The sequence below is a fragment of the Camelus bactrianus genome, chromosome X, assembly GCF_048773025.1.
Source record: "Camelus bactrianus isolate YW-2024 breed Bactrian camel chromosome X, ASM4877302v1, whole genome shotgun sequence".
Classification (NCBI taxonomy): domain Eukaryota; kingdom Metazoa; phylum Chordata; class Mammalia; order Artiodactyla; family Camelidae; genus Camelus; species Camelus bactrianus.
Genome location: NC_133575.1, coordinates 42431845 through 42458645, shown reverse-complemented (window position 1 = coordinate 42458645; position 26801 = coordinate 42431845). Strand labels below are relative to the sequence as shown.

At 42.3% G+C, this 26801-nt stretch overlaps 2 protein-coding genes across 21 annotated transcripts in view; both read right to left on the bottom strand.

Annotated features, from left to right (window-relative positions):
* Window positions 1-21682, bottom strand: part of AWAT2 (acyl-CoA wax alcohol acyltransferase 2) — a 181250-nt gene extending 159568 nt beyond the window's left edge. For 16 of the 19 annotated variants that reach the window (XM_074359630.1, XM_074359633.1, XM_074359636.1 and 13 more), the window contains exons 1-3: window positions 21548-21591; window positions 19891-19981; window positions 31-113 (exon numbers count right to left, since the gene is read on the bottom strand). The gene's annotated coding sequence lies outside the window, so the exon portion shown is untranslated. Of the gene's footprint in view, window positions 1-30; window positions 114-19890; window positions 19982-21547 lie in introns of all 19 variants that reach the window. The other 3 variants (XM_074359638.1, XM_074359635.1, XM_074359642.1) reach the window with 1 other exon arrangement.
* On the bottom strand, window positions 2140-21685 carry P2RY4 (pyrimidinergic receptor P2Y4). Of its 2 annotated transcripts, XM_074359628.1 has the most exons (3): window positions 21548-21575; window positions 19891-19981; window positions 2140-12243 (listed from the first exon to the last, which is right to left on the bottom strand). In XM_074359628.1, exon 3 carries the CDS (start codon window positions 12234-12236, stop codon window positions 11139-11141), a length of 1098 nt encoding a protein of 365 aa, XP_074215729.1. In that variant the 5' UTR covers window positions 12237-12243; window positions 19891-19981; window positions 21548-21575; the 3' UTR covers window positions 2140-11138. The 2 variants fall into 2 exon arrangements, with proteins under 2 accessions (XP_074215729.1, XP_074215730.1); XM_074359629.1 differs by lacking the exon at window positions 19891-19981 and having other exon boundaries at window positions 21548-21685.
* Window positions 21686-26801: the final 5116 nt, after the last annotated feature.

Sequence of the window (26801 nt, the reverse complement as noted above, 5' to 3'; positions counted from 1 at the left end):
AAAGGAGAATTGGATTTGAATTGCTCCCACCTGTTTTGGTTGTCCAGGAAGAGGAAAGGAGAGCAGATTTCTTCCAGAAGAGTCTCAAGGGCACACATGGGAAGGAAGTTTACCTGGAAGAGTACAACAGATGGATTGCAGTTTAAGCCTTTGCTTTCTTATTGGCACTAGCTACACGTTCCTTCTGAAAAATTCACTCCCCTCATATCTTTTCTTACCACCCTCACCTTCTACCCAACAACAAAATCTCTTGCTCTCTTCCTCCTCCTCCTTCTGAATATTTTGGAGATACTCATACTCTAAGCTGTTGCTCCACACTCTGGATGTCACAGTAACTTTGTATGTGATGATCATCAAGGGAACTGATCAGCAGGACTTAATCATGGAACATGAGGGCAGGAAGGAGCATTTCTAAAGAGTGGCCAGGATGGTGACCCTAGCTGGCCAAATGGCCAGGGATCTGTCTGAGGTAACTGTGGAGGCAGAAAGGGAGCACAGTACTCAAGTGATATCCAGATGGCTCCCCGACAGAGGAAGAACTATACTTGGTCATACTTTTTTGGACCCAGGCTGTCTATCTGTTGGAGTTCAACACCTTTCCATACACATAATAGTTGATTGATCCATCACGAAGGCCAATAAATATCCTTCACACTCTGGCCTCTATTAATTTCCAAGCATTCCCTATCATGGCCTAAAGTAGCACACTGGACTACTTCATGGTTTCTGAACATTTTCACATTTCTTTGTCTTGGCACATGTTCTCTCTACATGGTACAGTCAATTCTTCCTTGAAGTCTACATCAAATATCACCTTCTCAGTGAAGCCTTCACCAGGCAGAATTAATAACCCCTCCTTCCATTCTTCCATAGCCTTTTGTTGGTTCTACTATGGTATTTAACTATTATATTACAGCATAATTATTTGCTTCCAGGCAAGTCTTTCCTACTAATTTGAGAGCTTCTTGAGAATAGAAACTATGTCTGGCATGTGATAACCACCTAATATATATTTCCAGGAAGGAAAGAAGGGGTTTCATAGGAGATTTCACAGAAGAAAGGCACTAAAAAGATAGATAAAGTAGGGGCAAATGGGTCAAAAGTATTCTGTACAATGGAAGTCTAATAAGCTAAATAAGCTAGTATAAAAGTACACTTTTAAAAAGTGAAAAAAAGAAGTTTGAGGAAAAAAGAAACATACAGTAGAACTTTGAAATTTACAGATTTAATGTAGCTTCAACAATCTGCAAGTAAGCTGCACTACACTGAAGCACCGTAAGCACAGGGGCTATGAGTGAGCAGCTCATCTCTGTATCCCCACCCCTTAGCCCAGTGCCTCCATCACTGTGGGCACTTAAAGAAATAACTGTTTTGGAGGGAGAGTATAACTCAGTGGTAGAGTGCATTCTTAGCATGCACGAGGTCCTGGGTTCAATCCCCAGTACCTCCATTAAAAATAAATAAATAAAACCTAATCCCCCATCCTCACAAAAAAACAAAACAAAACAAACAAAAAAGAAATCATTGTTGGATGAATGAATCCAGAAAGTTCATGACATGTGAGCAATCTCTAATCCTGCTGAAACAAGCGACTTAGCTAGTGAATGAACTCAACTGTATCAAAATGTAAACAGGGTTTTGTCACTTTCAACTCATGGTTCACCCCATTAAAGGTGTGAAGGAGAAACTTGACATTTTCAGTTACCACTTTTCAGTTATAACTGCACTTACGGATAAAAATCATACGGTCTTAGGATGCATGTCTGGGGATGTATTCCTCACACATCAGGGGTCTGCTGTATAATATAATTAAAGACTTCAATACTCTGTTATCAGAATATAACAAATCAAGGAAACAAAAAATTGATTTTCAAAAAAGTATGGAGCTGAACAATACAATAAATTAATAAATACTAGGCTGTTGAATGATAAGAACTTACTGACTAAAACAAGGAATTACATGAGAATCATTCATAACTTATTCATGGATTTGAATTCAAAAATGTTCTGTACACCAAAAAATGACACAACATTGTAAACTGACAATACTTCAATAAAAAAAATCAATTTATTTAAAATAAAAGAGAAAACAAAAACAATTCACCCATTTCTCCCATCTACCCCCCACCTCTGGCAACCACCAATCTATTCTCTGTATCTATGAGCTTGGGTGTATGTATGTATTTAAGTATTTATAGATTCCACATATAAGAGAGATCATATGGTATTTGCCTTTCTCTTATTTCACTTAGCATAATGCCCTCAAGGTCTATCCATGTTGTTACAAGTGGCAAGATTTCACTCTTTTTATGGCTGAGTAACATTCCATTTTGTGTGTGTGCGTGTGCGTGTGCGTGTGCACGCGTGTGTCTCATAATTTCTTTATCCATTCAGCCATTGATGGACACCTAGGTTGTTTCCATATCTTATATGGAAATAATGCTGTAATGAACATGGGGGTGGCATATATCTTTTCAAGTTTGTGTTTTTGTTTTCTTCAGATAAATATCTAGAAGTGGAATTGCTGGATAATATGTAGTTACATTTTAATTATTTGAGAAACTTCCATACTTCTTTCCATAGTGGCTGCACCGATTTTCATTCCTACCAAAAGCGCATGAGAGTTCCATTTTCTCCACATCCTCGCTAACACTTACTATTTCTAGTCCTTTTGATAACACACATTCTAAGAGGTGTGAAGTGGTATCTCACTGTGGTTTTGATTTGCATTTCCAATTATTAATGATGTAGAGCATGTTTTCATGTATTTGTTGGCCACTTGGATGTCTTCTTGGGGGAGATATCTATTCAGATCTTCTCCCCATTTTTTAATCAGATTGTTTGGGGTTTTATTTTCCTGCCATGAAGTTGTCTGAGTTCTTTATATATTTTAGATATTAGCCCCTTATCAGGTATATGACTTGCAAGTATTTTCTCCCATTCAGTAGGCTGCCTTTTCATTTTGTTGGTGGTTTCCTTTGTTATGCAGAAGCTTTTTAGTTTGATGTGGTCCCACAAGTTTATTTTTCCTTTTGTTGTTTGTTCTTAATGCCAAATTCAAAAAATAATCCCCAAGACCTGTATCAAGGAGCTTACAACCTATATCTTCTGTGAGTTTCATAGTTTCAGGTTTTACATTCAAGTATTTAACCCATTTTGTGTTAATTTTTGTGTATGGTGTAAGACAGTGGTCCAGTTTCATTCTTTCGCATGTGCCTGTCCAGTTATCCCAATACTATTTATTGAAAAGGCTCTCCTTTTTCCACTGTATATTCTTGGCTCCTATGCCATAAATTAATTAACCGAATATGTATGGGTTTATTTCTGGGCTCTCAATTCTGTTCCACTGATCTGTTTTTATGCTAATACCATACTGTTTTAATTCCTATAGCTTTGCAATAGAGTTTGAAATCAAACTGAGTGGGATTCTAGAAGGGTTACTGTATTTCTAACAAAGAAAAACAGTTTAGTTTACCAGATCCTTTGGGCTTTTGACTTATGTTCTTACCCCTTTCTTCCTACATAGAACATGGTCAAGGTACTTGGAAGTTGAGCCACCATTTTACAACCATAAAGATGAGAAGCACACACTAAAAAGATGGTGAAATAGAAAGCTGTACTGATTATCTTGAGCAGCCACACCCACCCTTGGACTGCCTACCTCAGAATTTTTTAGTTAAAAACAAAATACCTATTTTATGGAGTCATCAACAATAAGGTTTCTGTTACATGCAATCAAATGCAGTCCTAACTGATACACTCTATTTCAAAAGGGAAAGGTTTGCAGGAAAAATATTTTACTTTTTATTAGCAGGAGAAAAAGTCTTCTGATTTGAAAAGCAATGGGATTTCCTGCAAAAAGAGAAGTACTTTTCTTTTTTGGGTCTGTATCTGCCCATGGTGGAAGACAGGAAATCTAGGGGAGAAGGAGACATAAGCTAACTCCTATCCTCTGACCAAGTGGGATCAAGATATTAGAGTTCCCTTACTAGAGCAGTGTCTCCTAAAATGTGTCTTGGCATGGTAGGTTCTGAACCTCAGGAAAAAAATAAAGAAGGAAAAGTTTCCTTGGTCAATAAGTTTGGTAGATACTGCATATAGAAACCCTTCTTCTTAGAAACCCATGGTGAGCAATATGATGTTAAAGGCTCTGAATAAATCCTGTAGTAGAGAAGGCTGCTTAACACTGTTTAACCCAGTTCCTTAAAAACATGTAACACCTCTTACTATCCTGGAACATGTGCCTTGGGAAACTCCATTAAAGAAATGAATAAAGACAAAAACTTGAAGAATCAAACTAGCTTAAATCCTCAAAGAACCAGTGCAATGGCTACTCTCTGGAAAGGAATCCAGCAAGACTCAGAATGGGTAAGAAGAAATGTTTAATTCACATTGGAGGTAAAGGGCTATTTGTGTAGTAAAGGGAATGAGGCTTACAATGAGCAATAAGTTAAATGTCAGTGAGAAGTACACAAATTGAGTAGGTACCAGCAGCACAACGTCACCTAAGAGGTCATTAGTTGATTTTTCTCTTAAGTTTTCCAAGAACATCCAGTTTCTCCTTCCCAGCAGTAGATCCAAGGGCCTCACACTGTGATACAAATTTACAGTAATAACTGGCCAGCCTCAAGAAGGACTTCATCTTCTTCTTTATCTTGGAGAGTTCCCATGTTTTAATAATTTACACTTTGATGCTTAATATCACTAATTATCAGGGAAATGCAAATCAAAACTACAGTGAAGTATCACCTCACAGCAGTCAGAACGGCCATCATTCAAAAGTCTGTAAATGATAAATGCTGGAGGGGGTATGGAGAAAAGGCAACCCTCCTACACAGTTGGTTGGGAATGTAGTTTGGTGCGGCCACTATGGAAAACAGTATGGAGATTCCTCAAAAAACTAAAAATAGACTTACCATATGATCCAGCAATCCCACTCCTGGGTATATATCCAGAGGTAACTCTAATTAAAAAAGATACATGCACCCCAATGTTCACAGCAGCACTATTTACAATAGCCAAGACATGGAAACAATCTAAATGTCCATCAACAGATGACTAGATAAAGAATTTGTGGTATAGTTATTCAACGGAATACTACTCAGCCATAAAAAAGGATAAAATAATGCCATTTGCAGCAACATGGATGGACTGGAGATTGTTATTCTAAGTGAAGTAAGCCAGAAAGAGAAAGAAAAATACCATATGATATCACTTATATGTGGAATCTAAAAAAAAAAGACAAACTTATTTTATAAAACAGAAACAGATTCACAGACATAAAAAACAAACTTACGGTTACTGGCAGGGAAGAGGGTGGGAAGGGATAAATTGGTAGTTCAAGATTTGCAGATACTAACTATTATATGTAAAATAGATAAATCACAAGTTTCTTCTGTATAGCACAGGGAACTATATTCAATATCTTACAGTAACCCATAATGAAAAAGAATATGAAAACGAATATATGTATGTATATGTATGACTAAAACATTATGATGTACACCAGAAATTGACACATTGTGACTGACTATACTTCAATAAAAAAAAAGAGGAAAAAGAAAAGGAAAAAGAAATACAGATGTATCACCATCTTCTCTCCACATCCAGGTTACCCCTTCAGATGGGCCAAGCAGTGAGTAGCCAGTGTAGTGGGAAGTGAGATATGTTGGACAGGACTTACTTCCTTCAAAATATCTTTCCAATACCCTCCCTACTTCCATCGCTCCTAAAGTGTCCCTAGATCTTTTTGCTCCTTGGGGCTCCTGTGGCTTCTTAACACGGAAATATACCCAGGAGAAAAAACATTCAACTGAATTACTGACATGCAATCATTCAACAAATATTTATTAAGCACCACTTATTGAGTAAATAGAATGATATACAAACAATCATTTATATTTGCTTAGCTCTCTAGATTTGCAGAGTCTTACCACAATCTGGAGTACTGAGATTATGATCTTCATTTTACAGATAATGAAATTGTGGCTCAGAGTCTGAGTGACTCACTCAAGTGACACAGTGACACACCTGAGCCTCACTTTGACAACCAGGGCTCGAACTTGGTTCTTCTGATTTTCAGTTTTATGCTCTTTCCTTTCTATCACAGTAACTCAAAGGGTTTACAGGTAGGAACTCAAAACAAACACACATAAAGAGGTAAACAATTTAAGATAATAGTATAAGTGATATCAAAAGACAAAAAAGTGTCAAATAACTGATATAGACAATAACTACTCTAGGAGTGACCAGGGAGGTCACTGTAGGTAAGAGTCAGCAGAGAAGGCCTCAAAGAGGAAGTGGGACTTAAGTGTGTGGGAAAGGAAGAATAAAGGCAGAGAGACGAGAAAGCACAAGTCTTATTTGGAAAAATAACGAAGAGATTAAATTAGCTGGAAAAGAGAGATCTGTATTGGGGAGAAATGGAAAATAAGACTGAAAAGCCATCTTTGAATTTCTGACAAAAGGATTTCAACTTGTCTTGTGGATAATGTGAAACCATGAAAGTTTTGAGTGAGACAGAGAATGTGAAAGCAGTCTGGGGGCCAATTAATCTGGCAGTATGCACCCTATATATCGTGTGAGGAAAGACTGGGGTAAGGAAGACCAGTTAGGAGGCAGTGACGGTTTGTCAAGGAGGATAGGGTAACAAAAGCCAGTAGTAGAATGACAGCCCTGGGACCATAAAGGAAGGCAAACTGTAATTGACATGATGAAGTAAGAAATGTCAGAATCTCATGAAATAGGGAGGAAGAAGAGTCAAAGTTGCCTAAGTGTTTTCGAGCCTAGGTCATGTGACTTGAGGAAAGAAGATGCCATAAACACAAATGAGCAAGATGAGTAGGGAAACTGGGCCAGGGAGTTTAGATTTTGACCTCCTGGGCTGAAGGTAACAATGGAAGATCCCCATGAAACTGTCCAGTGGACAACTGAAGACATAGAGGTGGAGCTTGGGAGAAAGGGCAGGCCCAGAACTGTGTTGGCATGGTGTCATGGAAGGAGCTCTGGAAGTCAGGGCACCTAGGGCCTAGACTCTGCTCTGCCCCTAACTTACTAAGTCATGGGCAGGTCATCTCTCTGCGCCTGTTTCCTCCTTTGTAAAGTGAGGCAGTCCCCAGGCCCTAGAAGATTTCTGAGGTACTCTCAAGGACTATGAGTCAGCTGAATTGTATTCACATGCATAAATGTTCTCTCCAAGAGAAAATTAAGTGTCAGATGGGGGGAGGGGACAAATGCTATGACTTTGACAGATCTTGGAACTCTGTTCACTTAGGGAGTAAAAGAGAAAGAGAAGCCAGCAAAGAGAGATAAGAGTAGGGGGGGAGTGGGTATAACTCAGTGGTAGAGCCCGTGCTTAGCATGCACAAGGTCCTGGGTTCAGTGCCTAGTACCTCCATTTCAAAAAATTAATTAAATAAATAAATGTAATTACCTCCCCCCCAAAAAAAACTTTCAAAAAAAAAAGAATTTTAAGGTTCAATTTTAAAAATAAAAAGAATTAAAAGAAAGAGATAAGAGTAGGAAGAGAGAAATTTTAAAACAAGGGGCTAAAATAAGGAACTAAAATTCAAAATATTACAATAATGGAAGAGGTCCTTATATCAAATAAAACAAAAGGTTAACCTGTGTGTTAAATAAAGAATACATTCAGATAGATAAGAATACCACTAAGATACTAATTGGAGATGGATATAAACAGACAGTTCACCCAAAAGAAAATGTAAATAGTGAACATATGGGAAAGTATTCAATCCCATGAGTAATCAAAGAAAGGAAATTAATAAGTTAATGTTTAAGCCACCCCAAAAAAGTTCTTATAAAGTCCAATGCTAGAGATGGAAGGGAACTGGAACACTCACATGTCATTGTGGTATCAAAAATGTGTGCAGTCCTTTGGGAAATCAAGCTCTACAGAAACACTCATACTCTTTGATCTGGTAACCCCACCCCTGGGAACTTGTCCTAGGAAGCGAATTACAAAAAAAGAAAAAAAGCTATATGCATGAAAATATTAAAAGCACAGAAAACCTAGGAGTTGTTTAAATGTCCAATAATGGGAATAGTAAAATAAAATATAATCTACTGATGGATGTAATTTTATGCAGCCACTGAAATGATAAATAGTAAAGACTGTAACACAAGGAGAGCATTTATAATACAAAGTTTTTTAAAAGAAGAATTTAAAATATATGTACACTATGATTGCACTTATGTAAATATATATATATGTATATGTATTATACGAACTGGAAAATCATGGAAAAAGGAAAAATAGAAACAACTGTCTGGGTTGGGAAGTATAGGTAAATATTTTCGTTCAAATTTTTCTTTAATGTTGTCATAATGGAATTTTTTAATTGTACTTTTATAAAAAGTTTGATGAGGGATAGGTAATTAAGTTTATTTATTTATTTTTAGAAGAGGTACTGGAGATTGAAACCAGGACTTCATGCATGCTGAGCATGTGCTCTACCACTGGAGCTGTACCCTCTCCCAATTTTGCGGGGGTGGGTAATTATGTTTATTTATTTTTAGAGGTGCTGGGGATTGAACCCAGGACCTTGTGCATGCTAGGCATGTGCTTTACCACATGAGCTATCCCCTCCTCCCAAAAGTTTTAAAGAAGATATACAGTAGGGTCAAGTGAAGCAGAGAAGTCAAAGAGGATGAGGGCAAAGAAAAGGTCTGGTTTATGAGGTAATGTGTGTTCTAGATACAGAAAAGTGTAGGAAGGAAACCAGATTCAGAGAGTTAAGGGGTGACCTTGTGGTAAGGAAATGGGATTCCTGGTAATCCTACTAGAAATTTGACAGTGAAATGAATAAGATAGAGTAGCACCCAGAAGAGCTAGCAGGGTCAAGGTATCCGTGGTAATGCTTTATTTTTGTTAGGTGGGGTTTTGTTTTGTTTTGTTTTGTTTTTGTTTTTGTTTTTTAAGATGGGATGAAATCAGTTACAAGAGAGACTGAAAATGATGAAGAGGGATAAGCAAATGAACAGGAAAGAAGACCACCTCTTATTCTGGGGACTGCAGGGAAGAAAGGTAGAAAGACATAAAAGTAGCTTATGGTGAATGAAACAGAGGGAAGTTGAGGTATTAGATTTTCTCAGTTTTTCAGGAGGCAAGGTAACTCTTAAGAGGTCCTAAGGTAGGATGGAGTTGGGACCTTGAGAAGGTAAAAAAGACAGAAAACAATTGCTCTGGAATGTTCACTAGGAACTTGGCAAGCTAAGAGGAATGAGGGCTTAGATGAAGTTCCAAGACATCAAATTTCAGTGGGTCAAGCCAGCCTTGTCCTCTGTCTTCATCTACAATCCCCTCTAGTCCTAGGAGAGAGAACACTGGCCCAAAGTGAAAGTCAAGGTGTTTAAACTTAGACGGTAAGGGAACACAGTCCAAAAGTAGCAGACCACAAAGTCTAGGCAGTTAATCTCAATTTAGCCTAGGGGAGTGGACTGGAGAAATGGACGAGGCCAGGTCAACTGTGTGATGAAGAGAGCAGCTTTATTGGGTGGGGTTGCTGAGTAGGACAAGTGATAGGCAGGGAGGCCGTGGTGGCAGGGAGGCTGTGATCACAGGAATAAAAGGGAGGTGAGGAACAGGGTACATAACCATCGAGGTAGTGGCCATGAGACTGGGAAACTAGTAAGAAGAAGGCCAATTCATTTACTCCTAGCGGAAGGGGCCTGGATATTAGAGAGGAAGAGGGAGCACTTAAAAGAATGCAAAAGGGGACTCGGGGCATTGAGGTCATTGTTTTTTCTGTAGACTAGTCCTAAACTTACTCTCTAGAGAGACCTCTTAGAATTCAATAGACAAGAAAGGGATCAGAGATAGGGTGGGGCGAAAAAAAAAAAAAGGAAGTCTGGGGATTCAGGAGACCAATGGGCTGGAAGGCGATTTTAGCGGGGGTGCCAGGAAGTGTAAGCCTACTCTTCTCACGAATGCTTGCCCCAAAACTCTTACTTCCCAAGGCTCAGGGGTTAGCTCCCCAAGTTCCACACCCCACCCCTACTCCAGGAAGCCCGTAAACACTAAGATGGTGCTGGAGGGGAGTGACTGGGTGGGAAGCTGAAGGAAGCTGGCCCAGTCTCAGTGCCCAGCCCTGGCCTCGAAGCCCTAAAGCCTGATCGGAAAGAGCTGGTGACACAACTGATTATTTATCTAGGGCAGGAGCTAGAAAAAGCTGAGAGACCAGTGAAGAGCCAGCTCTGGGCCTTGGTCCCTGTCACCACCCCAATCTCTGCACGAACCGGCTCTACTACTTGGTGATGGAACTCATGGCCATTGACTAGAGAGCTCCTCCCTCTTGTTCTGAGCCGTCAACACTTTCTTTCATTAAGTACGGGAGAACTGTCAAATATGTTCTCAGCAAACATCATACAGGAGGGCCAGTCCCATTCCCATTCCAAAGGCCATTATCTGCTTGGGTCCTGCCCCCTCAGCCTCCTCAAGGTTGCCACCCCATGGGAAGACTCAGGGCTCCCTCTCTACCTCGTGGCTACACACATCAGTTCAACAGGGCCATGCCTCCAGCTGCACGTGGGGACCCTGGCACACAGGCTCTCTGGGCACTTGTTCAGCCCCTTGGCAGGCAAGACCATCCTGTCTTCCAGGGGAAACTAGGAAGTGAGTGTGGGTGCTACACATGTCACAGCCCAGGCATCTGTGATATGCTGGTGCTCCCACTTCCTGATTCTGGCTCTCACCGTCAGATAAGTCAGGCCAATCCTGAGATGATCCCAGCTTCTCCACCCCTCCAGTTGCATGCTCTGGTCTGGCCAAAAGAACACATGCTATACAAGGATATAGGGGGAAAGGGCACGAGACGGAGGACTGGGGAACACTTCTGGCAGTCTGGTAGGACCACTGGCCCCAGCAAGGGGACAGAAACAAAGAAGAAGCAGAGGAAAAAGAGTGGCTGCTGCTACCTTTGGCTAAATAGGAGAGGGCAACTGAAGGGTTTGGGAAAGATGGGGTCTCCCATGATTTCTCTGGCTCCCCCTAAACCTCAGGGTGAGGGCCTTTTTCCAGAGCCTGGACGAAAAGAGGAAGCAACCAGATCAAGTGTCACTGTTACGTTCCCTCTCCTCTGCCCTGAACGCGCCCCCTTCCTCTCGCTTCCCAGCTTCCAGTGTCACAGTCTCTCTACCTGAGGAGTACAGCAGCCACTGTCCTGGGAGGAGGCTGTCCACCTGCAGCTGCTGTCCTCAGGCAGGGACACGAGTGCCAGGGAGGAAGCAGCCGTGGGGGGCTGGGGCCCGCCGCTCCTACAGAGTTGCCGGAGCTGATGTCGATACTTGTCCCCAGTGAGCAAATAGAGCACAGGATCCAGGCAGCTGTTGGCACTGGCCAGGGGCCGAGTCACTTTGTAGACCACGTTGACAATGTTCAGCACCCGGCAGTCAGCTTCTAACAGCCTTGCCAAGTAATAAATGGTGCGGGTGATGTGGAAGGGTATGAAGCAGACGGCAAAGACAGTCAGCACCACAGCAATGGTGCGCAGACAACGCAGGCGAGACGGCGACTGGGCAGCCCCGGGCAAGGGCCGATACAGGCGCCGGGCCGTGAGCCCATAGCAGACCAGAGTGACCAGGCAGGGCACACCAAAGAGCAGCCCCATGATGGCCGAACTGAAGTGCACATAGTGGTCAAACTCCTCAGGCCGAGTGGTGTCGTGGCACAAGACGGTGTCCCCCCTGGGGCTGGTTGTGACAAAGAACAGGTTGGGCATGAGGCAGCCGGCTACGACCAACCAAACTACCAGGCACAGAAGGCTGGCAAGGTGCGGGCAGCCCCAGCGGAGAACCCGCAGTGGGTGACAGATGCCCAGGTAGCGGTAGACGCTGATGCAGGTGAGGAAAAGGATGCTGCAGTAGAGGTTCCAATAGAAGAGAAAGCGGATGAACTTGCAAAGCCCCGTGCCAAAGGGCCAGTGGTTGCGGGCTGCGTAATAGTAGATGAGGGTGGGCAGCGACAGGACATACAGAGTGTCTGACAAGGCTAAGTGGAACATGTAGGTGGCCATCGCATCCCAGGGTCGGAGGCGAAAGAGGAAGAGCCAGATGGTTGGGGCATTGAGGCCTAGCCCCAGCGCGAAGACAACTGCATAGCTCACGGGCAGCAGGATGAACTTGAACTCCTCATTAAACCAGCAGTCCAGCTCTACCTCACCATCCTCAGGATCTGGGTAGGGGCCTAGGGTTGTGAGCAGTGAGAACTCTGTACTGGTCATGGTCCCCCTAGAAGTGGAAAGGGCAGAAGTGAGGGTGGCTGGATTTCCCCAGCCCTTTAGCTCTGACCTGGGGTAAAAAAGCAGAGAACAGGGAAGGTGATGCTTGAAGCCCAAGGGGGAGTCGAGAGGCTGCATGTGAGTGCAGCCTAGGCCAGCCTGACCCCGCCAGAGCTCCCTCTGTCAGTCCCTGGGGATAGGGGGCAGCAGGCAGTGCCGGGGCTCAGGAGGGCAGTCAGTGGGTTTAGGTTGTTCTCCTTCTGCAGCTGACTCTGTCCTTCACAGCTTGGCTGAAGGGGGTAGAGCCCTACTGGGACTGTGTAGGAAGATGCCCAGACCCAAAATGGCTGCTAGCACTGCAACAGTTGCATCCCTGTGAAGAGGGTATCTCTCCACACAGTGACTTTTCTCCCCTGGTCCCTGTCTCTCTGTACCACAGTGGTCTCTGACGCCTTCCCCCAGCCTGGGCCAGCCCAGGAACCCCATCCCCACCCTCACCCAAGAAACTTGGCACATCTCCTACCTGGTCACCTTGAAGCTGAGCCCAGCTGACTCTGTCACCCTTCCCCTTGGCAGCCAGAGGGCATATCCAAGGGGGCGGGGTTGGGGGTAGGGCCTGTACCTTCTCCCATCCTGGGAGATTGTCAGAGTTAGAAAGGCCCAGCGAGATTATCTAGTCCAGCCCACTCACTGCACAGATTGGGAAGCTGGGGCCCGGTAAGATTACTATTTAACAGCTTCTAAATGACAGTAAGAGAGAGTACACAAGGAAATGTCCAAGTTGACAGATGAAGAGCCAAGCCACCGGAGATAACTAAAACTCCAGGAAGATCACAGAAACCCCTGTGAGCAGAAACATGGGAAATGAATGTTAACATGGGCAAGTGTAAGACAGCACATTGAAAGATTTTAGCAACTCTATTGATATAAATCTTAACTCCATGTGCAGACAATTATAAGAAATGTATATATAGCACATACTTCGTGCAACGCACTGTTCTAAATGCTTTTTTTCTTATTAATGACCCCACAGGCTCTCTAGGAAGTAGGTACCATTATTGTTCCTACTGCTGATCAGAAAAACTGAGGCACAGAGAGTTTAAGTATTTTGCTAATTAGTGGTAAACTCAAGATATGAACCCAGGCAGACCTGCCTTTGAACCAGGCTCTCCCATCCATGGACTTAACTGCTATGTTTAGTGACCTCACAAAGCCACTGGCCATAATCCAGGAAAGGATAAGCAAATATTTTCCAAGAGCCTACTAGCCGCTTGGTCCAGTTCTAGGCACTAGTAGTTCACAAACAGTAAACAAAATAGACAAAAACTCCCACTCTAATGGAGCTTACAGACTAGTGGGAGGGAAAAAGATCATGAAATTAACAAGTAAAATACATAGATTGTGATCATTGTTATGGAGAAAAATAAAGGAGGGAAAGAGAATACAGCAGGTTTCTGTTTTAAATTATTAGGGTAACTTCTGAATAAAGACCAGATGGTTGTGAGGAAGAGGAAACAGAGATGAGGCCAGAGAATTTGGCACAAACCAGATCATGAAGATCCTTGGAAGCCATTGTGAGGACTCCTTGGCTTTTATTTTCAGTGACTGGGAAACAATTGAGGGTTTAGAAGAGACAAGTGTCAGGATCTGATTTACATTTTAGAAGGATCACTGGCTAGTTCTATCTTGAGAATAGACTGCAGGGCTGGGGACACAGGAGGAAGACCAGATCAGAGGCTATGGCCAACAGAGATGCTGGTAGCTCGGACCAGGGTGGTGGAGGTGGTGAGAAATAGCAGATTCTGGCTAGATTTTGAAAGTAGAGACAACAATATTTACCGATACGGGATGTAAAAGAGAGGAGTCAAGAATGACTCTAAGATTTCTGGTTGAACAACTGGATATATGAAGTTACTGTTGACAAAGACAGGGAAGGCTGTGAGAGGAGCAGGTCTGAGGAAAGATCAGGAGTTCGTTTTTCCACCTGTTAATTTCAAGATGCCTGTTACATATGTAAGAGGAGGTGGCGAGGAGGCAGTTCACTCCTCCCCAAAGATGATGGCCAACCTGCTTCCCTTACAGACTCCACCCCTTCCTACACACAACCCATCTCTCTCTATCACTCCAGGAGACCCTGGTCTGAATACAGCAGAGAAAGTACAGACACCAAGCCTAGATGACTGAGAGCCAAGTGCTAGGGAATGCCAAGCTGGCAGGAGCTCTGGGCCTGAGTCTCCTGGGGTTAACTAAGGCTCTGCGATTAATGGAAGTCTTAGGCACAGGAAGGAAGCTCTGGGACTGGAGGACTCTGACGATGAGGTGGGAGGTGCTCTCAGGGAGGGGGAGCAGGCGGGAACAGCATCCACTCTGAAGAGAGCTGGGAGGCAATGGGGACTCTGAATCTGATCTTCAGGTCCTGAGAATGTTGCCCAGCAGGATACTGGGAGTGAGAAGAGGAGGCAGGCTCACAGGGGAGGCTCCAGAACCTAGATCTTCTGGAAGGCCCAGAAACCTAGATTGGGGAACCCTGGAGATCCTTGCCCTGTGGTGGGGAGTAAGTGGGGGTAGATAAAAGGTAGGCGTGGAAGAAGCAGTCATAGCCTGAGTCCTGGACAGCTGATCACTGTGATATTGCACAAAAGGCCCAGGTGTTTGGAGCCAGACAGACTTGAATTCAAATCCTTGTTCTTTCACGTATTCATTGTGTAAATCCTGGACACCTCTTTGTAACTGAGTTTCCTCATTAGTGACATGGGGTTAGTAATACCAACCTTGAATCTAAAAAAAATTATACAAATAATCTTATTTACAAAACAGAAGGAGACTCACAGACAGAAAACAAACTTATGGTTACCAAAGGGGAAAGGGTAGGGGGAAGGATAAATTAGGAGTTTGAGATTAGCAGATACAAACTACTATATATAAAATAGATAAAACATTATAAATCAACTATACTTCAATAGAAAATTTTTAAAAATTAAAGAAAATAGATAAACAACAAGGTCCTATTGTATAGCACAGGGAACTATATTCAATATCTTGTAATAACCTATAATGAAAAACAATATATATTTATAACTGAATCACTATGCTGTACACCAGAAACTAACACAACATTGTAAATCAACTAAACTTCGAATACAAAAAATTTTTTAAATAATAATACCAACTTTTCAGGGTTTTCTGAATACTGAATTGATTAATAGATGTGAAAACACTTTGTAAACCAGAAAATGCTGCTAATCTATAAAGTACTTTGTATTATTACTTTGCTCCCAGGGATGAAGCTGCCCTCTTCAGAAGAGGACAGGTATGATTTGAGGCTTGGCATACATTCAAGGGGATACCCCAAGCGTCTACTACACCAGAGAAGCCCCGGCCTGAGCCTGCTTCCTGTTCCTACTGTTTCAAGCTGGTTTGGTTCTGCTAGGTTTCTGTTCTGCTAGTCCCTGGACACAGCTGTAGCTGCCGCTGCTGCCACCACTGCCACCCAGTGGCCACTTCAGAAAAAGAGCTTTTCCAACGCGCCCCAACGGGAATCGAGCTTCCTCTGACATCACCAGGGCCAAAAGGAACGCATGTCTTTATGCAAGGCTTCAGAACAGACTCTCTCCTATGAAACTCTTCGTTATTTTCATTTCTGTGACTTTACATTGCTTTGATTCTCCTGTTCCTCTGGACATTCCTTCTGACTCCTTCCCTGGCTCCTTTTTGTTCTCCTTCCTCCAAACGTGACCCTTACCCAGGGCTTACTTCCAGAATCTCTTCACTCCCTCTCCACTCCTCCATTGTTTTTCTCTCTCTCCTCTCTCTGTCTCCTTCTCTACCTCTCTCTCCATCCACTCTCATGATTTAACTTAGAAGTTATGAATAATTATAATGACCAATGAGATTTCAGCATAAAGATGTCTCTCTAATCAAAATTTCTCTCACACTCTTACCACATTTGATTTCTACTGAGATTATGGCACATACCACAGACTGCCTGGAATTGTACTCATTTGTGTTTTTGTTGATCTCCTCCCGATCCTCCCACCCCTAAACCATACCCAGAACTCCCTGAGGACAAGCACCTGGTTTTACTTCTGTCTTTCTCACAGCCTTCCAGGTAAAGTTATGATAATATATGTTTCAGTTTTTTTTCTCCAAATTATATACCTTGTTGTCCAAAAAATGCCTTTCAATTCAGAGTTAAGAAAATAGATACCTTGCACATAGTAGGTGTTCAATCAATGTGTGTTGAATGGATGAATGACTCAGTTATAGTTTGTTGAACTGAATGATTTCCACATCTATAATCTAAGCCCTTTATATATAGTTTGCTGTAGGACATATCCACTTGGGTATCTCATTGACATCTAGAATTTAGTGTGTCAGGCAAGGTTTATTATCTTTTTTTAAATAATTTTTGGGGTAGGAGTAATTAGGTTTATTTATTTGTTATTATTTTTTAATGGAGGTACTAGGGATTGAACCCAGGACCTCATGCATGCTAAGTGAATACTCTACCACTGAGCTATATCCTCCCCCCAAAGTTTATTATCTTCTTTTCCCTGGCAGAGATAAATAAGCTGTATGGAAACCACTAGTGCCGAGAGCCTTCCATTCCCCTACTCCTCTAGTCTTTTCTAGCCTTCCCCTTCTTGGCTCCTCACATCTAATATTCAGAAATATCTTGGTGACAGTTTGTCTGCAATGTTTGCTGTTTCCTTGGGGCCTAAAGAAGGAGAAGGGGGAAAGGCATGGTTTCTAATCTCTTTCTCTGAGTTGGGGTGGGGGGTGCGGTGGAAGGAAAGAAGGAAGGGAGGGAGGGAGGAAGAAGGAAGGGAGGAAGAAAAGGGAGAGGGAAGGAAAGAATTGAAGGAAGGAAGGAAAGTGAAATAGTGGAATCAGACAGACTTTGAGTTTAACCCTGGCTCCATCACCACAGCTATATGACTGTGGATAAGTCTTCCTGAACCTCCACTTCCTCATATGTAGAAGGAAGATACCAGCACCTATCCTGCTGTGAGGAGAAAAATAAGGCAATGCATGAATGCAGAGTATCTGGCAGTTATCAGCCTCTTCATCATTAGGAATTAAAATATAGGTGAATTTGGAGGGTGTTGGAGATGGGGAGGCTCACCCCAATTGCCTGGGTTTCCTTTATGAAGTGAAAAAAGGAGGTCACCAGCTGAGGAGAATAAGATGCAATGAGTGGAACAAAACAGTCACCACAACCTTGATGGAAAGGAGCAGTAATCGGAAATCCCAGATAATCCAAATTGACCAATAAATTCATGGTAAAGTGACTGGCTCCATGTAAATGCACCCAAGGTAGCCTTGTCCAGGTGTCGTTTTTGTACTGTACCCTTTTAGTCTTTCTGAATGTCTGTTCTTTATTTCCAGCAAGGCTCTTAACAACTTTAGAAGAGATCAGTACCGCTGTGTCCAGTACCTATGACAGCAGTGGAAGTCTCCGTTTCTACCATTTGATTCATCTGTCTCCTTTCCATCCACCCCAACAGAGTCAATGCCGTTGTCCAGATCTCACTTAAGTCAGCTGGTATGGTTTCAGCTACAATAACAGAAAATTCTAACTCAGCTGACTTTAAAATAAGGAAGTGTGTTATCTTGCATCAAAGTCCAGGAGCAGGCAGCTTTAGAATTGGCTAATTCAATAGTTCAACAGTGTCATTTAAAAATCTTGATTCTTCCTTCCATCCTTCTGATCTGCCACCCTCAGCATGTTGTTCAGCGAGTCTCACGGTCACAAGGTGGCTGTTGTATTTCAGGCACTGTATCCAAACATGGAAATATCCAACGGTAGGAGAGGGAGGCCTCTCTTACTGTGTGTTTATTTTTATCGCCCTTGAAATCTTTCCCAGATTCTCCCTAGCAAGCGTCCCCTCATATCTCAGTGGCTTGAGTTTCATCATGCCTATAACTAAACCAACCACTGGCAAGGAGGATGAAATGATCGTGACTGGCTGAGAGGAACAGAGGGCCATGTGGAGGAGGGTGGAGCACCTAAAAAATTGGGGATTCTGCCCACAAGAAGGAAGGAAGAGATGCCTATTGAGCTGATCAACAATCCTGTCTGCTACAATCCCTTACAGAATATCCCAGCCCTTCCTCACTTGAGATCTGATCATCAGTCACTTTCTAACTGGAAAGCCTGGGTGGGAATACCATTGGAGTGTGCAGAGTGAGGGTTCGGAAGGACCTGAAAATACCTCTACCATCAATCTATCATAGGGGCCAGAAACTCCACCATTAGAGATGCATTCCCTTTTTCTTCTTACTCTTGCTTCCTCATAAAATGCAAATACTTTTGGTCAAAATGAAACTATGGTGATTGTTCTCTTTGGGAGACTACTAACTGGAAAGGAACACGTGGGAATTTTCTGGGGAGATGGAAATGTTCTGTATCTCAATCTGGGTGGTGGTTACCTGTGTGTAGACATAGGTGTAGTTGTTTCGTATTGCTGCTATAAAAAATTACCACAGACTTGGTGGCTTAAAACCACACATTTGTTCTCTTACAGTTCTGGAGGTGAGAAGTCCAAAATCAGTTTTACTGGGCCAAAATCAAGGTAGTAGCAGGATTATGCCTGAAATGCGACAGCCCCCTTGCAACCATGAGAGACTACAGAGGAGAATAGGAGAACCCGTGTCCTTGCCTTTTCCAGTTTCTAGAGCTGAATTCCTGCACTGTGGCCCCTTCCTCAATCTTCAAAGCCGATAGCATAGGGTAGGAGGGTAATAGCTCAGTGGTAGAGTGTGTGCTTAGCATGCACGAGATCCTGGGTTCAACTCCTAGTACCTTCATTTAAAAAAAAAAAAAGCCAACAGCATAGCATCCTGCTTCAGTCCTCATATTGCCTTCTGTCTCTGCTATCTCCCTCTATCTCCCTCTGCTTTCCTCTTATAAAGAGACTAGCGATTACCTTTAGGGCCCACGGGGATGATCCAAAATAATCTCCTCATCTCAAGATCCTAAATTTAATCACACCTGCAAAATCCCTTTTTACCATATAAGGTAACATTCATCGGTTCCGGGGATTAGGGCCTGATTATCTTTGGGGGCCCATTATTCAGCTTTCCACAGTAGGTAAAAATTCATCAAGCTGTGCAATTAAGATTTGTGCATTTTACTTTTTCTAAATTATACCTCAGTCAAGAAATGCACATACTCCTGAAAAAGAGAATTATTTAAATTCAATCATAATAACGAATGAAAGGCCTACCAGATCTACTTTCTTCCTGCTGAGAAGACCAGGGATCAGAGTCAAAAGAGGGCCTAAGCTTCAAGGGTAGGTCTCAAGACAAAAACGGGTTGAAGGCTAGTCCAAAAGTACATTCATTCGGACTTTTCACCTTCCCCATAGACACCAACCTTCCCTGCAGAGTCCAGTCTTCTGGCTCTAGCTGAAAATCCCTGAGGAGAGAGTTACAACAACTAAAAGCCCTGGGGCACATACTAACAAAGAGTGGCAAAGGCTAGCAGTTATTTGCGCAAAGGGATTACAGGACAGCTGTCCAGAGCCCACAGTGGGGAGCGGGAGGTAGGGAAGGTCCAGCCCTCTGAACCACAACCATAGCTACCCTCTGAGGAACCCACAGCCTGTCGTGGAGGGTTGAGGCCTGCATCTATGGATAGATACTAAAGACTGACCAGCACTATGGCGAGGTGAAGGGGGTAGAGTCCTGTATTCCCCAGAGCTTGAAGATATATTCTCCATGTCCATGAAGCCCAGGCCTGAGCCCTATGGGAAGGACAGCCAAGAAAGAAAGATTACTTTTGTTGCTACCATTGTGGGGGTCCTGGCAGCTGTTGGACAGAAATATCTCTAATTCCATGAGTGGTCATATGAGGCAAGGGAAGCTGCTTAGAGCCTATAGCGTGGACTTAGTTTTAGGGATTGGAAAGAGTCAAGGGCTGGGGGGCGGGGAAGGTATACTTTAGGTGAGGGTGATAAAGATGTCCATTGCTTTTTCCTTTCAAATGCAACATCCTACCAGGAGAACCTGCCCCTGGGCCAAGAATCCTTTGTTACCTTCCTCCCCAACAAGAAAAGAAGTTCAAGGCTCACAGAGGATGGGTGCACGCACAGCTCAATACACTCAGCTGCCCCTCCCCCAACCCACCCTCATTTACAGGAGATTGACTCCTGCTGTGCACATAAGCTGGGATAATCAGGGTTTCAAAACATCCCTTCCAGAGTCCCAAGTCCCCAGTAGTTGGAGGCTGGGGAAGGGGTGCTCTTTCCCATATCCTTGGCTTTTGTGTGGCCTGTAATAGCTGATCAAGAGATATAGAAAGACTGGAGTGTAACACAAGGCTCCTTTCAGAATCACAAAGGCCTATACTTTGAGCCTTCCTATTTCTATCCCTCACCATGCTTTTCTTTTAATGTCCCTGACTCCCCTTTTGATCCTGGTCCTCGGGGTCAAGGCCTCACAAGGCCAAAACCCTGTAGTTCCCCTTCTCAAGCTCCCCTCACTTTAACACCATCAGACTCAACCCCTGACCCCCACCCTGTCCCAGCAGCAAGAGCCTACTAATCTTTTAGCCACTAATCTTAGGCCTCTAATCTGCTTTCCAAACTCTTGGCACCTGAGCTATTTATAAAGCAGTATTTCATGCCCCCCCCAAGAACCCCATTCTTCTCCCCTGACCCCCACCAATCTAAAAACTCAGAGGACCTTGGGTATAAGAGGTTGGGGAGGCGAGCATAGCAACCAGAGCTGGAGACGGATGTGACCTTCATCTCCCTCCCAAGGTAATAGTCCAAAATCCTCTATTTCCAGCCCATACTAGGTCCCATATCCCCTCCCCTTAGCACCCCCCTCAATATATCAAGAAGCACTTGAGGGGCAGCTTTCCTGACACAGCTGGCAGGCACTCAGGCTGAGAGACCCTGCCAGAGACCTCCGGAAGCTCCCCTAAGCTCACCCCTCGGGCCAGACCTAATATGCATCAAAGAGAAACACTTAGAGAGACATCTTTCTCTCTCTAAGGATCACTACTCCAAGGCCTAATACCTTGGGCCATGGATGGGGATAAGGATGGGAAAATCTGGGGAGGGTGATGAGAGAAATGAATAGGTTCAAGGATGGCTTTCAACCTCCATAGAGGTTTCTGCCACCAACAACCAAGAGCATGAAGGCAACAACCTTTTCTCTCCCACACCTTTCTCCCTTCTTAGCTGAGTGTTAAGGCCGCGGTGAGGGGAACTCAGGCTCAGAATCCATTGCAGGAGCACAAGCAGACAGAATCTGGTTTTTCATTCATTCATTCATGTATCTAACAAACATGTCTTGGCACCTACCGTGTGCCAGGTGATGCTTAGCCTCATCCAGTCCAATTTTCCTCATACTTTCTTGGATGGAGGGGCCTTTCTCCAGCCCCTTTCCAGGTGAATTCCTTCTCTTTGAAGGCTCTCAAGAGTGTCCCAGCTATTTCAAGAAGCTTTCCCCTTTCTGGAGAATAGACAGTATGGTTAGTCAACAATTCATTAAAAAAAAAATAGGGAAGGTTTCTTCCTGTGTCTCAGATAGCTGAGAGTATGGCTGTTTAAGAAATCTTGGCAGGAGGGAGAATAGAACGGGCTTGATGGTGGTGAGCTGTCTATCTAAGGAGGAAAGGGTACATCACACTACATGTCTGGATGGTATACCAGAGTCGGGTAAGGAGAATAGGGACCAAATGATTGAGCCTTCCTCCTTCTTTCCCTCTTGCCAGAAAAGGCTCAACATCAACACCATGGCCAACACGTCCAAGTAAGTAAGATCTCCTAACTTGCTGATGCTGTCACTTGTCACTTACCCAAACTCAAGTAGTTGCCTTTAAGGTAGAGGGGTTGGACACCTCTCCTCAACCTGTGTCTTGGACTCTATCGCAACTACCTCCACCTTTGTGCCATTTCATGCTCCTTGGGCCTCTTCTAATCCTAGAAATATTTCGTTTTCTCCCCACTTCCCTGCTTTTCTTTTCCCTTCTCCTCTTCCTTTCTCTTCCAATCCCCCTCCCTATCCTATGATTTCCTCCTCATAGGGTATTTAAGAAGACCTGCTCCAATGGCAAGGTGAGAGAACCTGGCCCAGCTGGGCAAATGAGAGGGCAAAAGGGATAGGTGGGTACATCCTTCGAGGTCTCAGGGGTTTGGGTTGGGGGCATCAGGGGAATCCATTCAAAGATGATTATAAGAGTAACATGGGAGGTTGTTCCACAACAGCTCTCCATCTACCTGGGGAAACGGGACTTCGTGGACCATGTGGACATGGTGGAACCCATTGGTCAGTGAGTTTAAAAAGGGAAAGAGCCTGGGGAGAAGGGAATGGGAGTCAGGGAGTAAAGGAAAGCCAAGAAAGGACCACACAGAAGAGGAGGCCAATTAAAGGGGAAAATCGGAGGAACCATTCAGGGATCAACTTCTGTTTCAAGGTTTGAGGACTATTCCTGACCAGGGTGCCTGTTGTCTCTCCCTCTCCACAGATGGTGTAGTCCTGGTTGACCCTGATTACTTAAAAGGTCGAAAGAGTAAGTAAAATTCCTTGTTTGTGTATGTGCCAGGGACTCCAAACTAAAATGTCATGCATACCAGACAAGCAACCTGAAAGAATGGTCTGGACGAGTGGACCAGAGGGGTATAAGAAAATTAAAAAGTGGTGAGAACTGTGAATGTCTCACCTGGTGGAGGTCAACAATTGGGAATTTCAGCCCAGTGTGGCCAAATTTTCTGATTATTAAAGAGGAATCAGAAATAAAGCTCAGAATAAGACCTTTAGAGATCCAAAGTCTGAAAAAGATTATAATGCCCCATTCATTCCCAAGTGACATTAAAAATAAATATATTTCTAAAGCATATGTGTTGAAATCAAAATAGTTTTTTTCCCTAAAATTTCTGATTTTCTCCATTATTGTTGGTAGTACCCCCCCTTCACTGCTGTGCCTATAGGAAGATCCAATACACCAGAGATTGAGATTTTTATGCAAATTTCCTGAATTTCAAGTGTTAGCAACTAATTAAAAGATTTTGAAAGGCCTGGCTAGGTCAGAAAACTTTATTTTTTCATAGGCTGGATGTGGCCCTCAGGCTGACATTTTGCAGTCTCTGGCATATGTCTTTCCATCTCTCCCTTATGTAGGGAAGCCATCTTTTCCATTAAAAAAAAATCCCAAATAAACAAACAAAACAATAACTACAGCAAGTAACAGCAAGAGACATTGCTCTGGCCACAGAATAAGATACTACAGATCAATATTACACTGAATTGTTTTTTTTACTGCTTTTTTCTCTTTTAATTCTTACTCTGTGATCCAACTAGATTGAAATTGAGTTTGATTTGAAAAAGTCTCAGAACAAATTGATGAATACTAGTTCAGATATAATCTTTAGATGTTGTGGAATAAAACAGACTTGAATCTCTCAGATTAAACAGTATGGAAAGGCAGTCCACCCAGTTTTAAATATCAGAGGAACTTTGGGAACTAGCCAGTAAATTAACCAACTTATTTAAGACTCTCAATTACTCTGTAGTTCTAAAATCTAAATCATTTTTTACAGCCCTACAAAATCTTCAGAATAATGTACAGAAAGAAAGCTTTAGTTTAAAAAAAAAGAATGTTGATCCAGGAATAAGATGTGTTTTTTCCTTTGATTCCAATCTTTTTTATGTCCCTTAATAGGTTTATATTACTATTAAGTTGTGTATATTTCTGGAGTTTATTCCTTAGCTATTTTATATGTTTTGTTACTTTTATGAATATAATCTTATTTGCATCGTATTTTCAAATGTTTTTTTTTTCCCGAGGTGCATTTGTTGATGTAAAATATGCTTACACTATACCACTGAATGAAAACGGCCGGTTGTAGGGCAGCATATGTGGTTGTGCGAATGAAGTGTTGTTTAACAAAAATCTCTGGGGGATTTCTCTGTATTATTTCTTATAAGTGCATGTCAATCTACAATGATCTGAAAATAAAATGTTTAATTTCCAAAAGGCAATGAGAGAGAAGTCATAAATACCTAAGGTGGCCTTATGTTTAATTACAGAAACAAATTTGGGGAGCAAACTCAACAGACATCAATAATAGTTATCTCTGGAATATCATGTATGATGGCAGAGCTTGGATTTCCCTTTTGGTGTGTGTTTTCTGATTGTCACACAGTTAGTACGTATTGTTTGTGTAATAAACACAAATCTAAATTAATGACTTTATAATAGATGTTGAATTAAAAAAATAAATGCAAGCTATTTACTAACAAAAAAAAAGATGATTCTAAACTGCCCAAGAGCCAATAAGATCTTGGGGGGCAGTGATGTCCTCCCCACATGCCAACAGGAGGATGTGCCAAATACAACTCATCTGATTAACATCCTCACGTTAGGGGCTACTAGATACCCTTCTGCCCGGCCCCTCCTGATTGTTTCCTGTCTTATTTCTCATCTCTTTCATTTCCTCCCATTCCCTCCTTCCTTCCAGCCACCTCTTTTCCTCTTTTTCTCACCTTCTCTGTCTTTTCTTTTCCTTTCTCCCTTCTTTTCTTTTGCTTTTCTTTTTCTCTCCCTTCTCCCACTTTAATTGGCATAATTGAGAACCAAGGTGAATTTATCTGTTGTTGATCTTTTGAAAATTAAGTTTTTCTTCATTGTAGAAAAATTACAAAGTGCAGATGAAGGAGGAAAAGACTGTAATCCTATCTTCCAGAGACAATCACTAATATTTTAGTTCATATTTAGTCATATTGTCTGTGTAAAAAATCTATATTTTATTAAAAATGCTATATTATAAATAATGTTTTCTAATCTCCTTTTTTACCTATGTCAATATATAAAAACCTATAAATTTTTAAGATGCCTACCACTATATTGTATGGGTGTACCATAATGTATTTAGCCAATCTTCAATTGTTGAACATTTTTTGCTATGATAAACAACCCTGGAAGGTACACACTTGTATAGATTTTTTTCATACCTGTCCAATTATTTCTTTAGACTAAACGCCCAGAAAAAGAATGAATGGCCAAAGGGCAGTCACACAATTTTAAAGCTTTCTATCGCCAAATTGCCCTTCAAAATGATTGTACCAATTAACTCTCCCTCCTGCAGGGTACAAGGCTGCCCATTGCCTGTGTCCTTATAAACACTACCATTATCATTACTTTCAGTCTTTGTTGTATCTTTTGAATATAGACTCATTTTCTTTGCTTGTTTGTAATTTTAAAATCAGATAATCTGACTTTTGATATTCTGATCTCTTAAAAACACAAAAATAGATTGCTTTCTATTAGTGTGTGGCTTTTGGTAGTTTTCTTTTCATTGGGTCAGGGCTCCTGATAAAAATAAGATTCCCCACCCTTGTTCTAAATCTTTCCTTCCCCCCATCTCTGTTACTGTCCTCTGTACCCCATCCCAAAATCCACTAGAGCATTGAAGTGGCTTTCTGTTTGCCCCTAATCTTAGGTACTAGCTGCAAAGTATAAGTTCCATTTCTCCAATATTCCCATGCTGATGATCATAATCAACATCGTCCTCATCCTCCACATCTATAATTACAATTTCCAAAGGGATTTCTTATACATCAACTCCTTACAGCCATCCTATGAGTTAAGTTGGGCACATACGAGTCGAGGCTTTGGAGTCAGACTGGCCTGGATTGAAATCCTGGGCTGTCACTTGACAGCTTTGAGCTCATTTTCTCTCATTTTCAGAGGATTATTGTGAGGTCTAAATAACATATGGAGAGCTTTTAGTGCACTCCTATTATTGACAGGTGAAATAACTGATGCTAAGACAACTCGAGGGATTTATACAAGTCATATTCAAGCCCAGGTATTCTGACCCTAGAGAATTGCGTAAGGAATACCCTGTACCCACTACGTAGCTTTAAAAAGAATTACAGAAACAAACTGAAGTCTCCCATGTGTCCTTCCCTGATCCCATGCCCCTTCTTCCCTCCCTCCTCTTTCTGCCTTCACCCCCAGGTAACCACTATCCTGAATTTGGTGTTTATTATTCCCATGATGTTTCTACACTTCTACTCTACATTTATATACCTGTGAGCAACTTCGGTATTGTTCTACATGCTTTTCAATTTGATATACACGATCTCAGGTTGTGCATATCATTCTGCAGCTAGCTCTTTTTTCTAACTCAACAGTTTTTGAGATTTAACCATGTTAATACATGGAGTTCAAGTTCATTTGTTTTATCCCCAGTTTAGTATTCCATTATATGAATATACCACAACTGTTTACCCATTCTCCCATTGATAGGTACTTAAATCGTTTCCAGTTTTATGCTATGACAAACACATTGGCTCAACGGACATTCTTATGTGTATCTCCATATAGACATGAGCAAGAGTTCCTCTAAATTCCTTAGGTCATAAGATATGAGCAGATTCAGTTTTTACTGGATGGCGCCAGTTTTCCAAAGTGGTTATATAATGTATACTCCCACCGCAGTGTGTAATGAACTCCTATTGCTCCACATCTGGAGCACAGCTCAATACTTGCTATCAGACTGAAAAATTGCTGACTATCCCAAGGGTGTGAAATGTTATCTCTGTTGTTTT

Bases quoted from the DNA above. Each gene is read 5' to 3' on its own strand.
- P2RY4 (XM_074359629.1), bottom strand. From the start codon at position 12,236: ATGACCAGTACAGAGTTCTCACTGCTCACAACCCTAGGCCCCTACCCA.